This window comes from Hetaerina americana, unplaced genomic scaffold (assembly GCF_022747635.1).
Source record: "Hetaerina americana unplaced genomic scaffold, ioHetAmer1.1.p SCAF_38, whole genome shotgun sequence".
NCBI lineage: Eukaryota > Metazoa > Arthropoda > Insecta > Odonata > Calopterygidae > Hetaerina > Hetaerina americana.
The window spans coordinates 3,434,927-3,454,038 of record NW_027286963.1 but is presented as its reverse complement, the minus strand read 5'-3'; the positions used below and the strand labels follow the sequence as shown (position 1 = coordinate 3,454,038).

Below are 19,112 nucleotides of genomic sequence, written 5' to 3'. Positions count from 1 at the left end.
GTGGATTGCATATTTTAAAACACAAGGGTCAAAGTTAAAAGACGAGAATACAAGCTCTGAAAACGAGATGAGCCACATATGCGGAGGAAATCTTGAATGTTGTTATCTTTTGCAATTCTATGGGGAAATACGAGAGAAGGGTACGCATCAAATAGAAGTCGTTTAGTTTCTTGCCAACGCGCAAAGTTGGCTGATAATTCCAGTAAGGTAGACCAGAGGTAGCGTGTCTGCCTATGGAGCCGGTCGCTGGTTCGATTCCCGTAATCGGCGAAAATTTACTGGAGTTTAGAAAACGTTTGTTAATGGTGTTTCGGAACGCGGCAACCTCACTTTAACAGAAAAAATACAATTATGATATAATGGAAAGAGGCAACGAGAAATTAAAAGACTCCTAATTAAAAAATGCTACCCTAAACCCATGGTGAAAGGCAACAGTTTCACCATTTGGCACTAGTGGCGCAGATCGAGTGGGCTGCGGGCGAGAGTGAAGTTTACCGTATCGGCTGCAGTACTGCGATGTGGAAGGCAACGTGAAACCACCAAATTATTCTCCCTAGCATATGCAGCCTTGCATTAAAATAGAGAAGAATGTAGCAGCTGAAGTAAGCCAATCATAGGATTAAAACACTGAGTATGTTGATGTATTATTCTAAAATAAGTGTTCTGATTCACGCAAGGGTCGTCTCCTGGTCCTGGCATTTTTGTACGTAATATAGCAGCTTAGAGGCGTAATTCACAGTAGTTACGTTCAGTCATGGTCATTGTGAAGGAGGGGAAGTATCATATGCAGGGCTTACAAGAGACATATATGAGCATAGTCTTTGCTAAAACAGGGATTATATATACATGCCAGTTTTACTTCTAACATAAATATGCCCAAAAAATATCAATCTTTGATAAATTGCTACGAAGTTCTGCTGTCATGGTAATAGCCACTAATTGCCATGGCGATACGAATTCGAGCGTTGATCTCTCCATATGTTCCAAATTTAGAGTGAAATTCGGAGGTTTCCAGAGATTAATCTGTTAGTGATACGTCTAATATGGTAGAGCTATATATTCATGTAAACATCGGTTAATGAAAATATTGAACAAACAAGAAATATTGTGCTATCATCAACTCTACTTCGCCTATTTGAACTTTATTTATATTTATATAAAACTTGAAACTTTCCGCCCAAATGAGAATCTTCTCTAGAATATAACTAATATAGCTATCAATCTCATTCCATGATATTAGCTTCTAAGCATCTTGGAGAAAATACATTTTCAGAGCAAAACGGAAAATAATATTTGACATCTATAAATACAATACCTTTTCCAGTTTTTATTGGAAAATGAAGACGGCATTTTAATCGGTTTGCCCCATGTTTCAAAACCTTTTAGATTATACAAAGGTATAGGGTTGTTCATTGGTAATGTATGAGTATAATTAATATCAACTGCTTGGTAAGCTTTAAACCATGTCTGCAGATAGTCTGGGGTGAGAAGGGGTGAAGTCATTCACCCCTTCTCACCCCTTCACTCATTTCAATAGTATCACGGTAATTTACTCTTAAATGTGCCTCAATTTTATTGAAATATAATTATTTATTTGACTTGAAATAAGATCTAACTATTAAGTAAGGTTTTTCAAGTAATTTGAGAAACGAATTAGGGAATGTATCAAAATTTATTTAATCTTTTTCCAAAAAGATGCAAAAAATAGTTTTTACGCACATGTTTGTTGATGTTAATACTAGTCAGTAATGATTATTATAGTTCACCCACTAAAAACAGCACCATTGGTGATAAAGAGATCTTACGCTGATTACAGCAGTATTTCTTGATTTCTCCCGTGTTTGTTCGAATACATAGTCTTCAGGCGGAATACAAAAGCTGCATGAAAGAATAAGAAGCAATGGAAATGAATAAAAATTACCTTATTCTCCAAAAGTACCTTAAAAACCAAACACTGTTAAAAAAAACTCTATGTAAATTGTGGCGTTGAGTGTTCCTCATGATTCCATTTATATGACTTAGCATCGATTGACCTATTTGCTCAGCAAGCAAACACATTGCATTTGTCCTTAATAGTAAAATGAAAAAGATCATAGAGACAAGGTCACTCAGCTGTAATGAAAACGCGAAAGCGCCAGAAAATTTAATAGAAAGTAACCTATAAGAAGAGGTTATGGCTAGCTAAGGTCTTATGAGCAACCATAATTGGCACGAGAATTAAAATACAAACGTAGTTATAAAAACGGTGAATGGTTGTAGACCCTCAATGAAAGACGCCGGTCAAATTAAGGTGTTCTCCCTCCGTGGCTATCATAATTGGTTTCCATTCTCTTAAGGAGTTTAGTGTTATGCCAGGGCAAATATCTTTTCTAATGGGTTTCCGTGGCATGGAACTAGAAATGTGATACAAACCAACCACAAAACCCTGATATTCCGACCATTTGGTATAGCAGCGAAAGATGTCAGTAGAAAATGCTCCGAATGGACAAATCCAATGCACTGTTGAGCAAAAATTATTAATTTTTCCTCATCGTTGACTTTAGGTTTGGTTTGGTCAAAATTTAACCGCACATAAAAACAAAGAACTTTAATATGACTAGGCACCAATTGCTGACGTAAACATTTAAGATATATAAGAGGCCTAAATATATTAGGCCAGGCATTTAAGAGCACTATAATGGGCATTTCGTGATGAGTTTGAGAGTCTCAGGTTTTTTATTTTAGAATTCCAATTAATGTAGAATTAAATGTCATAAACATACAGTATTGTTATGAAATAATTATCATTAATTAATTTTGTTATGATATCTACGAGGGTCATCTGGAAAGTAGTACCCGTTCGTGAAATAAAGACACAAAAGTAAATATTAACAAACATAAAAAATTTTATTTGAAAGAGGATACTTTAAACTACTTCTCAACATAATCTCCAAGCAAATTAAGGCATTTGTCATAACGTGTGACAAGTTTCTGTATTCCTGCTGCATAGTCCTTCGCCGCCAGCTCATTGAGATACGCGAGGGACCCATCTTGCACAAATTTTTGCATAATGCAGATGGTGTTTAACAATTTCATGAACAATTGTTCGAGAAACATTGGGAAAATGCTCACAGATGTCATCAATTGTGACGCGCCGATCGTTCCTCACGAATTCGTCAACTGAGCTCACCAGTTGGTCTGTAATGACAGACGGTCTCTCCGAACGCTCATCGTCGTGTGTGTTCCCCCTCCCCATGTTGAAGTTGCGACACCACCGCCGAACAGACGACTCGTCCATTACATTGTCTCCATACACCTCCTTTAATTGGCGATGAATATCACATGGGCGAACGTTTCTTGCATTGAGGAATTTAATCACTGCCCTCACTTCACAACTGGCGGCGTTCTCAATTTTTTTAAACATTGTAAACAATCACAGAAACAACACAGGCAATGCTAGCGTCACGCAACTTGGCTCAGAGAAGGCAGACAAGCCACTGAAGCTATCTGACCTCGTCCAGCGGCTACTCGCGTCGTCAGCACTTCATGCGGCACGAACGGGTACTACTTTCCGGATGACCCTCGTATATGCTGTACGGTTTTCTCGCTGCCATCAGAAAATGGAACCTTTATATTTTATGCATGTATGTTTATTTGTATGTTTGCATTATATCTATCTATGTGTATTTTAGTTAATATTTATAGCATTTGGACTTCGCGGCAGTGTTAGTAAATGATGAACGCTGTTTTAGTCACGTCAATTTTCCTATTTTAAGCATCAGGGTAAATTTTAATTTTGATTCTGTAAATGTTCTCATGTGTGTCTAATTTCAGTGTTTTTAAATTAATATTCATATTCATGGCTATTAACTCCATTGCGTATCAATTGTTTGAGCATTGCAACTGCATCACTCAATTGTTGGCGTAGAGTATCCGTCCAAATATATTGGGTCAAGCTTCTGCGCCAGCCTTTGGTGTCAAAAATATGAAAAAAGGGCTAAAATTTTCCATTTGAATCGGAGAGGTTTCTGTAAATATTTGTATCCGCGTATTTTGTAAACTTAGAGCGTTAAATTGATTCCTGGGCTGAAAACATGCACGCTTTATTTGTGAAGGAATGCAAAGCAACAAAAATTACATGTACGTACTCCTGTAATCAATCATGAATTTAAGTTTCCAGAAAACATCCATATCACCGTCAAAGTTATTTCAACCTCACCTTATACTGCTTATTGGACAAAAACAAAGGGGATCGGGTGCGGTGGCTAACGTACTGGCTTCCAAACGACAGGGTCCAGGTTCTAATCCTGGCGGCGTCAGATATTTTTCAGTGGTGCCCCGATCCCTACTTGAGGTGCTTAGTGGAGGGCACTTTGACAGAGTTCGCCATCCGTCAGATGGAACATTAAGCTGCGAACCCTTTGGCGCCTTTCGACAAGATTAAGCTAATGCCGACGCCGGGTTTCTCTCCACCCTTTCCTGTCCATCCCTAATGGCGCAAATGACCCCAGCTGTCGATCACCTCCCTTAAAACTACTACTACTATGAAAATAAAATGAGCCCTTTCCTGTTAATATAAATTAATAACAAATTACAAAAAGCAAAAACAAACAAATGACTAATAAAATTTCTTAGGAAATTAATTTCGAAATTAAAACAGCGAAAGAAACAGCGAACAAGATCCAAGGAGTTAAGCACAAGCATACTTTTTCCTTATAATAAAATCCATCAAGTAGTTGTAAACCCACTTTTACTACGCTTGCAAGTCCAAATCATCATTGTGTGATTCATGTGAGTGATCTCGTATCGAACCTTATTTCCATCGACTAGTCACCCCAATTCGTGCCCTGACACCCGTAAAAGGTCAGGCTGCTGCATGAGCGGTTACACTTTCTTGGCTCTGCCCCGATATACGGGGATATATCACGCCACGTACATTCCGATGCCGCCGATCACTTTCCCACCCGCGTAAATTTCATTCACAATAGCGTATGTTTTCATCGATTCGGGCGTAGGGTTGGGGGGAACGCAGCGAAACCTAGCACTTTCGCTCGGCGCTGTCTCCTGATCGCGAACCGCAATTAAATTCGCTGAGCCGCGATCTTCGACCCCGGCCGCCGGAAAGCAGCTGCCGAGAGCCCCACCAACCCCCTTCCCCCATCTAAATGCACCGAAGAGCTGGAGACTAGGAAGTTAACTTGAATCGACGTCAGCGGGGCGTCCTCGGCCTGCATTCCCCCCGGCAGACGGAAAAAGACACTGACCGCCAGCGATGGATGAAGAGTGCGGGAGAGAGAGTGGGGGGGGGGGGGTGGCGTCACTGGGGAAAAATTGTAACTGGCATTCTCGCCTTGATCTTAATACGATCACCTGACCCCACTTATGAGTTCCCGCCAAGGGAGATAGCTCGCTGTGGGAGAAGCCCAGGGGTGATTTTTTTAACGCTCCTCACTCCTCTCTGATGACGTTATGATCTTAATGGACATGTAAGGGAGACTTCCGGAGGCGTGTTCGAGGTGGGATTCCCCTGAGGGAATCGGAGCGGAATTTCGAGCGCGCCTTACTCCATTCGCGCCCGTAGAGGCGGGTACGGACTCCCCGAGATCGTTGCCCCACTCCTGTCCTCCGACCGATGTCTCTTCGACCCCCTTTAATGCCCATAGCGTCCCTCCGTAATCGCCTCCCCTGATCGTGGGGACGTCCAAGGTTGAGGGGGGGCAAGGAGGGGCAAGACGGGAAGGTTTACGTGAGGTAGCACTGAATGCAGTGGTCGGTGGTGTGGGCGGGAGCTGTGGGAAGGGAATAGGAGAGGGGGTGGAAGTTCTTGTGTACCACCTCTCCGCACCCCCGTCCCTCCTACCCCCATTGGTGGGTATAGAGAGAGAGAGAGAGGTGATGCTGTAGGCGAATCGGGTCATTCCCGCGCGCTCTTGCCACTTGTCACACAAATCGCTCCGAGACATCGTTGGATAAGGATCGCTTCTCCCGCTTGTTGAAGTCTCCGAAAGCGGACCCGGGGCGGACAAAGAGTGTCAGTCACCTCCACGAGAGGATCCCTCCCGAGAAGAACCACCACACATGTTCGAACCTCACCCAGGAATGAGCCTCGTGATGCAGCGGTCCCCGCCGTCGTCCCCGCGCCGGCCCTCTCTCCCCACACCGCACCTCCTCCTCTGTTTGCTGCTCCTGCCGTGCACGTCTAGGGGGGATGAAGGAGCGTCCATCGCCTCCAACCGCACCGCGGTGGTGGGAGAGGACCCTTACGGGCCCCGGGCTACGAGGCATAGTCCCCGAAGCGCGGAGCTGACTTACGACTCGTCCGTGGATTCAGTGCCCGTGCTCCTCAGCCAAGCCGGGGGCCTCTCGGATCTCTTCTCCAGATTCTCCCTCACGTCCACGAGGGTGAAGAACCAGCTCTGCAGGAACCACAGCATGGCATACCTCAAGCAGCTGGATAACTTCACTTTGTGGGCCGTTGAAAGTAAGGCGAAAGCGAGAACACCATGGTCCATTGACCATGAAAACCATTTCATAGTGGGGACTTAGCAGAGTGGTATCCGTTACCTAATCAGCGCGCGTTAGTCATTCGGAATTTATCACCTACTCACTTGTCTGAAGATTTGTCGTGTACGGTACGTGTCTGAGGTGGTAGACTTAGTCAATACAAATATACCAAAAATGCCAGTGTATCTCAATCTGTCATTCATTTCAAAATGTAAATTCGTACTCTAGGCTTAACCCGACACTAAACTTCCACTGATTTTTGGGAAGAAGTGTGAAACTCAAAGGATAAAATTCGTTTCTGTTGTGGAAAGAATTGTTGTCAGACGAATAGAAAACATAAAATAGAAATATTTGGCAGACAAACGCCACTGATAAGGGTCGCATTCCTTTCTTACATTTTGAAACACAATATAGGGTTCATTATCTGTTATCATGACAACATTTACACATTTTTAGAATCATAGATTCTTATTTCATAAGTATTATATAAATATTAGTTTATAAAATAAGGGATTAACTAAATTTAAAATGAAATGTAAGTACTTCAATTTATATTTACATAATCTTCATAATTTACAAACTATGTGAGAAATAACACATCTTGTTTCAGCTAGTAAATTTAAAAGAATAAAGCATATTTAATTTTTTTAAATCCTTAAAACTCAATTAATTATCTCAAATTTCTTGATGTTGTTTCACTGATAAATTTCAATGATGAATTAATTCGATTTTTAATAATGTCATTCCAAATATTTGAATGCGTAATTCAGTATTTCACACAAAGCAATACAAAGACACTATTATGTACGATCGAATAACTTATATGATACTGCATAGATACTATGAGATTCAACCTTCTAATTCTGTCTAATTTAGACGTGAAAATACCACTAAAAATAGCAAAAATTTTGGCAAATTACTAAGTATTTTTAAGCTCTTGTATATTATTTAAAAAATAATCATTTTCCAATGCTCTAACACGTGGTATCATGACGAGAGAGCGATTCCGGAATATAACAAAACGTTAACTTTCACGACAAGCTCAGGAAATTTCTCATCCGAAATTCTACCTGGCAGATCATTTGAGTAGAACAGTGGACCCAATGCATTTGCAACGTGAAGGGCCTCTACTTCGACGATAAGGAACGACGCCTTGATACACTGGAACAATGGAAAATTGCCTATATAAAAAAATATAACTTCTAAACGGCGTTGATTTGGAAGGCTACTGCTATTTCATCCTAGTCCTCCCTTGTGACAAGGTAACGTGACTTTTAATATCCTCCTCAAATAAAATACAAGACGGAACACATAATGACGTACAGGAAAGACGTTTATACAAAATAATTAAAAGTGAGTTAAGGCGTGACGTATATTACGGATGTAATTAGTAGCCGTAATTGTGTCGTCATGAGAAACCAATTACAACATTTGTCATTGAAAGAAGGTCATGTTGTACCTGTTCTCGGCTCTATGAGTAAGGATATTCACAGCTTTTAAGAGCTTTACTGTGTAGTTATCATGTTTTAGCAAAGGCTTTGATGAGATTCTATCAGTTTTAATTTCAAGAGAACGGATTTAATATATTACTGGAATAATTTTTGTGAAATCATTATTTATGCAACCCAAAGATTGCTGAGTGGAGCCGTTTGATTACTCCGATGCTTATTCTACTACGCACCGATAGCTCTTCTTTTATCCATCCCCTTTCATTTTGTTCCAAACGAACGCATGAGGTCTCAGAAGCGTTGATTTCGCATATCTCGTCTTTTCTGAAAAGTAATCCGTAGGAATTTGTGTCTTCAATTCAAATGCGTACTTGCTCGTGTCCTAACGACCCCTTTGATCTTAAGCATTCGACTCCGATTTATGGCGACAATATCTGACACGAATATTTTTATGCCCTATTTAATACTTTGTACGAGTACATTTGTTTCCCATTTCATGTATGTGAGGCTTAATTATTTGAGCAATTTATCCGACCAAGGAGGATTTTGACAGCTGTTCCCAGATGCTATCAATTACTACATACAGCCGAAATGTCCTCAGCCGCGATATCGATAAATTTCAGATGATTTCCATCAAATAAATCAATAGTGAATCCTCTTTTTGCGTGCATACAGCTACAGAATAATCGTGTTTCTTTCCGAGAGGAGTTTCATTCCCATGAATTTTATCCAATAAAAAATGGACCAGGCAAACCAATTTCCTCTCGCAAAAAAGTTTTAATTCTTCTATTTCTAAATAAATGTGTAAATTATACAGCAGCAATAAAATATGAGAACACAACGATAGCTGCTCTTTCAGAAGTGCAATTGAAAGAGTCAAGGTCATTTTAAATTAATTCAACAGTTACGTGAAGTGTAATTTCATCTTCATGAAATGTTTTAGCCTGCAAAGAGAAAAACTCCAATTTCAAAGGCTAACTTAATTCATAATAGTAAGTGAATTTCCATTATGAGTATAGATGGAAGGACATGAAACTTTCAATTGCACCCGAAGCACATGATTATCAATGCCGCCATGATCGAGAGATTGGAAGGAGAAAGGAGGAGTAAAACAGGAGGCTGGAACCGAGTTGTTTCAAGGAAAAACGAAACTGGTTATTCGAACTCAACCGATAAATGGAGGATTACACATGGTCTCGACCCAATGATCTAAAGGGAGTGATAGGACAGAAACTATAAATCTATCCATACCTAATCGATCTACAAAACCAAACCGAAATCTAACTCCTCTAAACTTAAACTTTTAGAGAATCTTAGGATAACAATACACAAGTAACAGAATGACGAAATCCCACGCGCACCCGCTCATATAAGCAATATTGCTATCAAGGTCAGGGCTAACCTAATCAAATGGGCTTAATACGACACGTAATTTCTCCTTTGCGTAATTTGTAAGCACTATACATCCGCCACGACACAAGCCATTGATTAGGTTCTTGTAGTTACAGTAAATTAATTTAAGGCAAAATTTTCTTTAAGGAAAAATTAGAAATATCATCCTTTTATTGAAGGGTAATTTTGACGAAGGTTTTTTCAAAACTTAAAACACTGCGCATCCTTCCCCAAATCTTTAATCTTATCTTGAAACATGTTACCAAAATAAACAACCAAATAATATTACTTTCGGACTTCTCCTTTAAGACCACCTTTGAATACATTTCATTTCACTTTGAAGAGTCGTCAGGCAAGATGATCATGATGATAATATCTCCAAATCTAAAAGTATAGTTGCCTGTTATCGAATTGAAAGGCACTATTCAAGAGGTAATTCCAGGGTATTATTCAAGGGGTGTTAACATACTCGTAATACTGAGATAAGTGGCTTCCAAAATTATCAGATCATGAACTTATCAGAACTATTCTTTCTTCAGAAGTTGATAAAACACCATTAGAATTGTTGCATGTATACTGCAATATAGTTAGAATACATTTCGGACTATTCTACTCTGGAATTTTCCCCTCATTGAAAAAAAGTAATGTTCCATACTTTATTGAAACTCGTGACACATAATTATGTAAAGTAAACCGTTCAATATTAGTGGTGTCTTATGTCCTTGAGACAATAGGGATTTAAGGGGGGGAAAGGTTAGGGGAGGGGTTGGGGAAATACCCAATGCCTTATCCATGTCTCCTAACTGTTCCCTTTAACCTCCTTACCCCTACCTCCCTTTCCCCATTCAACTCTCTCCTATTGTCTCACGGGTTTTATAAGTTATACACCACTGAATGCTGAACTGTCTCATGTAACCGGTCAAGAATTTAAATGTAGTTTGGAAAATCACCAAGCGTTTTTTATTCAATAATAACGATAATGCTGTTTTTAGTGAGAAATCATCAAACATGATCTTCATCTTTTCTCTGCTCCAACTAAAAGGCTTCGATCATTACTCAATAAAACCTCCTTAGAAGAACCCCATCGGAGGTTATGTAGGTTATGCTTAGTGTGAACTCAAAAGCAAATACTACGAGACATAAACGTCTACGGATTGATTCATTATTGATATTTATCGAAAAGACTTACGGGCCAAGAAAACAGTGAAAAAACTTGACGCGTTAAAAGTCTAGCTTTAAATAAAGAGGAAATACGTTTTCCAACGCTAATAATTGTGACATTAACGTTTAAATGCCGCCTGTTTGCAAGTCTATGGTTAATGCATACGTTCTTTCTCAAGTGCTAAATAGCGTGTGTAATAAACGAATTATGAACTTTACGATGACGCCGTAAAGAGGAAAATGAACTTCGGAGAACCTCACATAATAAAGCATTACAGCCAAGTAAATGATTACATCATACAGAAACTAAATACTCACAATAAAGCACATATAATGACATGAAACACATGATATATCAATGAAATAGTATTTTAATTCATTAAAGAATTTTTTTACACCTCGTTAATTTAATATCAGCATCGGAGCATAAAAATAATCTGCGAAGTCTCAAGAGATTGATGTTATAACTTGATTTTCAGATAAGCTCAATGCTTGCATAGTGGGAATATAAAAAAGGATACTTAAATAACGAAGTGTTTATTTCAACCCTTAGAAGCTAAATTTCATTATTTCTCTCGATACCATTTTCTTTCTATATCTGCGATTTTTCAACAGTAAAAGGATCCATTATAAACCGTCATTTGAGTGTATTTTCAGTATAAATATGAGAACTCAATGAAATTAAACATAACCCGCCAGGTAAAGACGTTAATTTTTAAAAAAGGCGATCAATAAAAGATCGAAAAGTGTTTATTTTGAGGCTTATTGAGAAGTGGATGTGGTCAAGAATGGAAAAAATAAGTTGGAAAGAGGTGAGGACAAACGCAGAGGTTTTTGAAATGGAATGGTGGGTGAAGAGGGGAAGTTACTATTGAGGGGGGTAATCCGAAAAAGGCAGAGGAAATGAATGACGGAGTAAATACTTTTAAGGGTATGATGATATGTTGAAGACCTCAATGGGAGGGAGAATTTCACATTAAGCAAAGGTAAGAGAAAGTTGTAGGCTTGTTAGACAGAATAAAGGCAGGCAGAAGTTACGATGAAATGATGAAAGAAATAATTATAATGAAGGCCAAAGAAGAGGACGTTCACTCAATGCATTAAAAGACACTCAAGAGCTACGTTTAATAGGTAGAATGCCTTGAATGAATATCATAACAAAGAAGGACGTTGTACTTGATCCGAATAACGTTTTTTTTCTCTCCGGATAATGGATTAGGAACTTATATGATTATAGTTTTCTACTAGAAATTCTTCAGACTCTTTTTACTAATATTCTAATTGAAACTAAAAGATAACTCATCAAAATTGCTTTGAATTCCCAAATATACTTAATTTTCGTTACTAGTGATTTCTATTTGACCTGGCGCATTAAATCAAACGGGAAACAGCAAGGAATTGCTTTTTTTTCAAAACCTGGGCTGCTACTTAGACGGAATTTGTACAATACACATAGTACGTTTATTTTGCAGTGTAGGCGTGTTTGCAAAATTGCGGGCGTCTCGAGACAACTCCAATATTATGTTGTTCCAAGAGGTCTCTTTGATCGTCTCTTTAGGTGAAGTTGCGGGGAAAAAGAGTATTTCTTTATAACCAAGCCAGGAACTCCCTGAGATTAAGGTCCTAATTTTCTTAACCCAACCTCCACAATGCTCTGTTGACTACTGAAAAACAGCATCGAACAACCTTCGGCCGATTAGGATTTGCATCATTACCATATAAATACGAACTCATATTTCCTCGGGAAAAGAGTTCAAGTTACACCGTCTGAACTAGCAAAACTGTCAAACGACTTGGCGTAAGGAAATGAATGAAAAAATCAGAATTCTCTGATTAAGTTAGTACCATTTTGGCCCCAAAACTTTGAAATAATAATTTAAAAAAATGCCGTGTCAGTGCTTTCTGTTACTTAGGCCTAGTTTTCTCATATATACATAATAACTCATTTCATGGTGGGTGAACTTTGCCCACCAAAACCGCCGGTTAAAGCCAAAACTTAGTTCCAGCCAAAGTCCACACATATCAATAACTTTCGTGTTGATTTAATGATGGAGTAACTACGGTTTTGAAAGTTTGCATTCACGCAGCAGGATGACATAAAATCGTCGCTCTGTCGGTAAAATTTGCGTTAAGTAAACGTCCAAGTGTACGCGACGAGTTCTAGGAAGGTGAAATTAAAACGTTTCCATTGATAACAGCATAGAACCTAAGAGAAATTAGATCGAGGTCAAGTGGCACGAGTTTTTCGTTTCACTGAAAGCAGGACAACTTCATGGACGAATCGTTTTCTATTTTATTATATTTAATGCATACGGACTGCTGATTAATCTCAGGTTTTGAACATTCACTGAAAACTCATGCATAGCCGCCGAGTTTCTAAGTACCTCGAGCATTTGTTGGCCTAAACTAACACTTTTTCTTTTCCAGTACCTCGTAGTATTTAAGGTTGCCAGGCACGGAACTCACCATTCGACTGTCTCTCTTAGTTTTTTGGTTTTATTGCTTTCTTAACCGTGTTGGTCAAATTGTTGAAGGAATACAATGGATTTTGTTTCCCGGTGAGGCCTGTAATTTTTCAAGTGACGCCATCGTTTGTAAACGGCCGTCCAGCATCTGTACCTAGACAAACGACACTAGAGAAACCGCAGTGAGAGCTTGCGGGGAGGAGGGGATAACGGACGTATTAGGACATCTACCATTCACGCTTAAATATGAGCTTTTGCACAAATGTGATTACACATTTCTTCATACCGGTACGAGAACTCACATAGACAGGCACGTCTATCTCGTACATCATCCAATACCATATTTATTGGGCAAAATTATTTAAATTTTGTTTTTAAATGAAAAATATAACAATTTCCTCTGTGTCGCAAGAAAACTCAGGTGTTCTGTACCTTTCTAAAAGTCTTTCCTGATCTCTTCGTGACTCAAGGGGATCCAAACCAAATTTCTCCAACATTCTCCACCACTCTTACTCCCTTAACACAGAATTGTTAAAGACTGTAGCAATTTATTCTCAAATTCTAAATTTGACATACATACTATATGCCACCTCGATGGTGGTGTTGTAACGTCCTTGCCTGCTAACCAAGAGATCGCGAATTGGAATCGCGCCAAGGTCGATTTTACTATACTTTGGGTTTCCATGTTTTGCATTGACTTTGTTGTCATATTCTTGGAAAAAATTCCAACAAAAAGACAAGAAAATAAGACTATTTTTGGCTCTGGATAAAAAAAATATCACGCAATTTAAAGAGACATCGAGTGTACACAAGTGGGATTCCTAATGCAGCACCACTTTTTAAATTTTGCATTTCATTTTTGTCTGTACCAGGTCGATTGCGCTAATGTTGCTGGACATCGTCCATTTAATTGAAGTACTGATGCGTGGACCCATTCTGGCATCTGCTTTGAAAAGCCAGCAAAATGTTTTCTCTCTTTGATACATTTCCGTAATAACCTGCTTAACAATGGAGCGAACGTCTTCGGGCCAGGCTTGTCTCTTGCCAACGCTACAACAACTTTAACGTGCCGTAATCTCAGAGCCCTCGTGCAAAAATAAGAACAGAACTTGACCTGGATTTGTTTTTCCATGCAAATTATCGTTAATTGAACTGTACCAGATGCAATTGCAATTATATGAGAAAATATGCTGATCGCGTTATGGATAAACATGCTCGTTAATGGTATGATGAAGCAAATGGGGAATTAACTACATGCTCTTGGCTGCTTCAGCTATTAAGCACAATCATATATCAAGACAGATCTCATTTGATCCAAAATTACCACTTCTCTCACTTTTCCAGAACTGACGATTACAAAGGAATGAGATAATCTTTTAACCATTAGTATTATGTAGGCAAGTTGATTGCCAAATAGTATACTCTGAGCTACTCTTATTATACTTTCCAAGTATTATTATTTTTGCTATTTAACCTTCCGACTTTATACCTCAAAGTCACGACTATTCCAGTCGCAATTAAATATTCCTATTTCAAGAGGAAAGTGCTAATTTACGTGGTCTGCCAAAAAAAACGCGAACTGGTGCAATCTGGTGGCCATAACGTGGACTATAGCCCCGCCCACTAGCGGCACTAGGTGGCCAAAGAGCCGTCTGTGTTTGGCGGATCGTCGAGCTGTGCGTATGGTGTCAGTTATATTAGTTCCTATTGTCCTTGTTTTTACTGTTTGTCGAAAATGGAAATCTACGAAATCACGGGGAAACGAATCAACATTAAGTTTTTTGGTGAAGTGTGGTAAAATTTATCAAGAAATTACTGAAATGTTGACAACTGTTTACGGTGATAATGCTTGGAAGAAAACATCCGTTTTAAAGTGGATTAAGCGTTTCAAAGACCGACAAGACGCCATAGATTATGCAAGGTCGGGACGACCTAGTATGTCTGTAGCAAATCGATTTCAATTCAACTTGCAAATCAGTCTTGGCCTAAGAGCAGCGTAGATTTTAGGTTCGTAGTCCAATCCAAAAAGTAGAGCACTGTGCTACTAATGGGTGGGTTCGGGTTCGATTTAGCGTGATGGATCTGACCACCCACAGCTTAACCCAAGCTATGAGTGATTTTTGGGGCACCAGATTATCCTGGGAAGTCATAGGCCGCCCAAGAAAAGGAACTGACACCCATATCTTGTATGATTTGTGAATTTCGCAAGTCATATAGACCTCAATATTAGGGGATAAGTAGATATTAGGTAAACTTCACCTATCAAATCAACCTTCTGGTTTATTACTGCAGTGGGATGAGCGAAAAAAGTTATGTCTAGACGTAGTAGCAGTTTTCAAACCCATTAGACTACTACTATTTTTTATTTTCGTTTGCATAAGGATTACCATGAAAATAAGGAATTTAAACTTATTAAGCTCATATATTAGTAATATGAAACTTAACCATCAGAGAAGGTATGAAAAAAATGAGTGATAGAAAATACAAATAAATGCCAATACTCTAAATATTAAGGCTTACTATCATTCAAGGGAATACATGCCATTAAGAAAATAGATATCTAACAAAAGACATACACTTTCCTGCAGAAAGTATTTTCTCCTAATTCATAATGCCAAAAGCAATTCAAACATTCCATGAGATTTTTCTCCTTCACTAAAAGTAATACAGAGTATATATCTATTTTTAACACTCAAAATAAAATTTCCATTCATGTTTAAATTCCTACACAAACAAGACATACGTATATTTATACCCCATTGTATTCATTACCTATCAATACATCCTTTCTCCTTAGTCACGGATCGATGGTGGAAATCGAATGGAATGTGGAATTCCTAATAAATATTGTCGATTAAAAATTTTCGATATTGTAAAGGGATCAAACGTATCTGGTAAGGTGAATCGTTCGGGTAGTTCTCGCTAAGCAAATATACCCATCGAAATTCATCACTCTAGTTAGTTTCTGTAACTTCCTATCAAACGAAAAATGAAGTTTTAGGCATTATAGAGAAAATGAGGAAAAATGGTTGTTGTGAATGACGAAGAAGGCAGGAAAAGTGGATGCAGGAGATATTGACGAGGGAATGAGTTGTCGAAGACGGTTATACTCGTATACCGATGGGATATCGCTGAGAAAGGGAGGTAAAGGGTGGAAGAGAATAGGCATTTGGGATGGAATGAAAGGGAGATCTAAAATAGATGAAGATTAGAAATGAGCTATTGCCATATATAGTATGGGTTTAAAGGATATTTCGTATTATTTGATTCTTAGGAATACAATACGAGAAGTACCCGACCCAACAAAGAAAACACAAAAATTTTGAAAAAAATTATTTATTTTTCAGCATAATCTCCTTTCAGCTCTGTACAATTTTCTCAGCGATGTTCAATAAATTCGATGCATCTAAAATAATAATAACTGTCTTGCTCCTCAAATAGCTATTAACTGCCGACATCACTTCTTCGTGGTTGGAAAAACTTTGACCACCGAGCCATTTTTTTAAGTTCACGAACAGAAAATACTCCACGAGAGCTAAATCTGGCGAATAGGGTGCATTAGGTAGGAATTCAAACTTTAATTCATGAATTTTGGCCATTGCAATAACGGATTTGTGAGCTGGTGCATTGTCTTGATAAAGCAACACTTTCTTCTTAGTAAAATGCGACCGCTTTTGCTTGATTTATTCGCTCAAACGTTGCAATAAATTTGCATAATACTTGCCGTTGATAGTTTCTCTTTTTTCAAGATACTCAATGAAAATCCCAACACGCATCCCAAAAAACCGACTCCATGACCTTACCTGCAGATGAAACGGTGGTCTTCGCCTTCTTTGGAGGCAGTTCTCCCTTTTGAATCCATTGTTTTGATTGTTTTTTTGCCTCGATGGTTAAGTAATGGACCCATATTTCATCCATGGTTATGAAACAGCGCAAAAATTCTGCTTTGTTGCTGTGAAACTTTGCTAAACACTCAATTGAAACATCTTCACGACACTGGTTTTGCTCGAGTGTGAGCAAACGCGGCACCCATCTTGCACACAGCCTTCTCATGTCCAAATGTGCAGTTAATATGCGATGTGCCGCACTTTTTGAAAGGCCTACTATGTCCGCTAGCTCGCGCACTTTCAGTCGACGATCATCCAGTATCACTTTGAGGATTTTCTTCACCGTTTCCGGAGTCGTCACCTCATTTGGTCGACCAATGTGATGCTTGTCTTGACAGCTCGTACGGCCTCGTTTAAACTCTGCTACCCAATATTTTACTGTTGTAAACGAAAGAGCAAACTCCCTTAGATTAGAATCCAGTTCAGCTCTAATATTGTTCGGCTGAGGCTTTTCAAACAAAAGTATTGCATCACATAATGATGACCAATTTTCTTCATTTTCACAAATTCACTGGAAACGTTCACTATTGATGCCTGCCAAACAAATACTAAACAACGAAGCGTCTTCAAACTTGAAACATAAATTTGAGAGATTACATACTTTCTAATACAGTGATATTTTTGGAACAACTACCGTCACATCTAGATCAGGCAGGGTTCTTCAAGGCCTTCACATTTAATTTGCACTTTCAGGGTCCATCAAAACTTACCATAACCTAGGCATACTACTGGTAATAATAAAGTTCTATTGGCCATACGTCCAGTAAAATACTACAGCTTCCCTTATTAAAATGAATATTATTTATAATCAAATGTACTCACATATAACAACACTTAGTGCTTAAAAATATAAATAAAATTTTTTTACGCACATTAAAAACAAAAGCATAACATAATTGCAAATATGAGTCGTTAAAATCTTGATAAATATAAATAATTAGTAAATAATGAAAATAAAGTGTGTCGACCTAGTTTGCGGCACAGATCAATCCCAATGTCGATTTCATCAGATTACCTCACGTCTGCATCACTTCTTTTTCCTTATGTCATTTGCTTCATCAGCCAAAATAATTTTTATCACGATAATCCGTTCACATTTATGGATGACAGGAAAGTTTAACTCCTTCTACTGCCAAACACAATTAGAAACGTCAATCAAGAAACTGAGGGAGTCGGTTGAGAGTCGGTCGATTTGCAAGCGCTGGGAAATAATTGTTGCAGCGAAGATATATATAGTAGTATGTGCGAATCGGGGCGGATTAATTGAATAATCAATTCAAATAACTTTCGAGTCCATTATTGAAATAGAAAGAAAGACTTGTACTTTTCCACAGATTTTATTATACGGCACTAATTTTTGCCGTATAATAAAATCTGTGGAAAAGTACAAGTCTTTCTTTCTATTTCAATAATGGATATCAATTACTTCCACGAAGTGAAGCCTGAAACAATAGAAAACGTTCGAGTCGTTCATACTCTTAATTTCGAGAAACAATTTCCATGCTAATATGCTAATAAAGCAGTCGTCGATTGATTCATGACAATAGAAAAAACTGCAAAAATTAAGATTCAAGGAAATGATTTATCTCTGAATTCATGCGCAATTCCAAGCGTGACGTCATCATCATGCGCATTACTGACAACATGCTCATTCTCGTCCTCCGATTGTATCGCTTGTGAACGTAGGAAACAACGTTTAAACCCACTCTTGTCCGTCGAGGGTCACTTGATGCCATTCGTCTCCTTGGATTCAAATAATCATGAAACAATCGTGGAAAATGCGGTGCGCATTTTAAACTTTATGCCGGGTCGAGGAAAGAGGAGAGGAGTATAAAATAATGCACATCCAGACGCCAACGCATCCATTCTTGAGACGCAACTCCTTTAAAAGGTAGCTCATAAATTACCTCAAACGGATGTAAACAACCGTAATGGGGTTCTCTGGGTAGAACTAAAGGTTATGAATACTTTGACAAGGTTACGTATAATTTTAACACTGCTGTGAAGACGAGATGGTTTTTATAAAAGGCAAATGAATGCTGAAATCATTGCTGCGCAACGAAAAGCTCACAAGCAGTCTTTTCCGAGAATATTGAAGAATTTATGATGCAGAATAAGTTTCCGAGGCTTATGTAGTGTAAAGCGTTTTGCAGCCATTAAAATTACTCAAAAATATTTCACCTAAGTCGAAAGTTAAAGTCGTTATACTTAAATACACAATAATATCTTCGATACCATAAAATAGAGGTGTAAACACTGATTCAAGGTCGTGATTT

The 19,112-nt window shown here is 38.5% G+C and overlaps 1 protein-coding gene across 1 annotated transcript in view; it reads left to right on the top strand.

The window, feature by feature from the left end:
* The first annotated feature begins 5,905 nt into the window (after window positions 1-5,905).
* The window catches only part of LOC139691569 (nose resistant to fluoxetine protein 6-like), an 80,282-nt gene continuing 67,075 nt past the window's right edge, over window positions 5,906-19,112 (top strand). Inside the window, exon 1 of the mRNA XM_071589445.1 lies at window positions 5,906-6,460. Within this exon, the coding sequence (XP_071445546.1) occupies window positions 6,058-6,460 (403 nt within the window). The 5' untranslated portion in view covers window positions 5,906-6,057. The remainder of the gene's footprint in view (window positions 6,461-19,112) is intronic.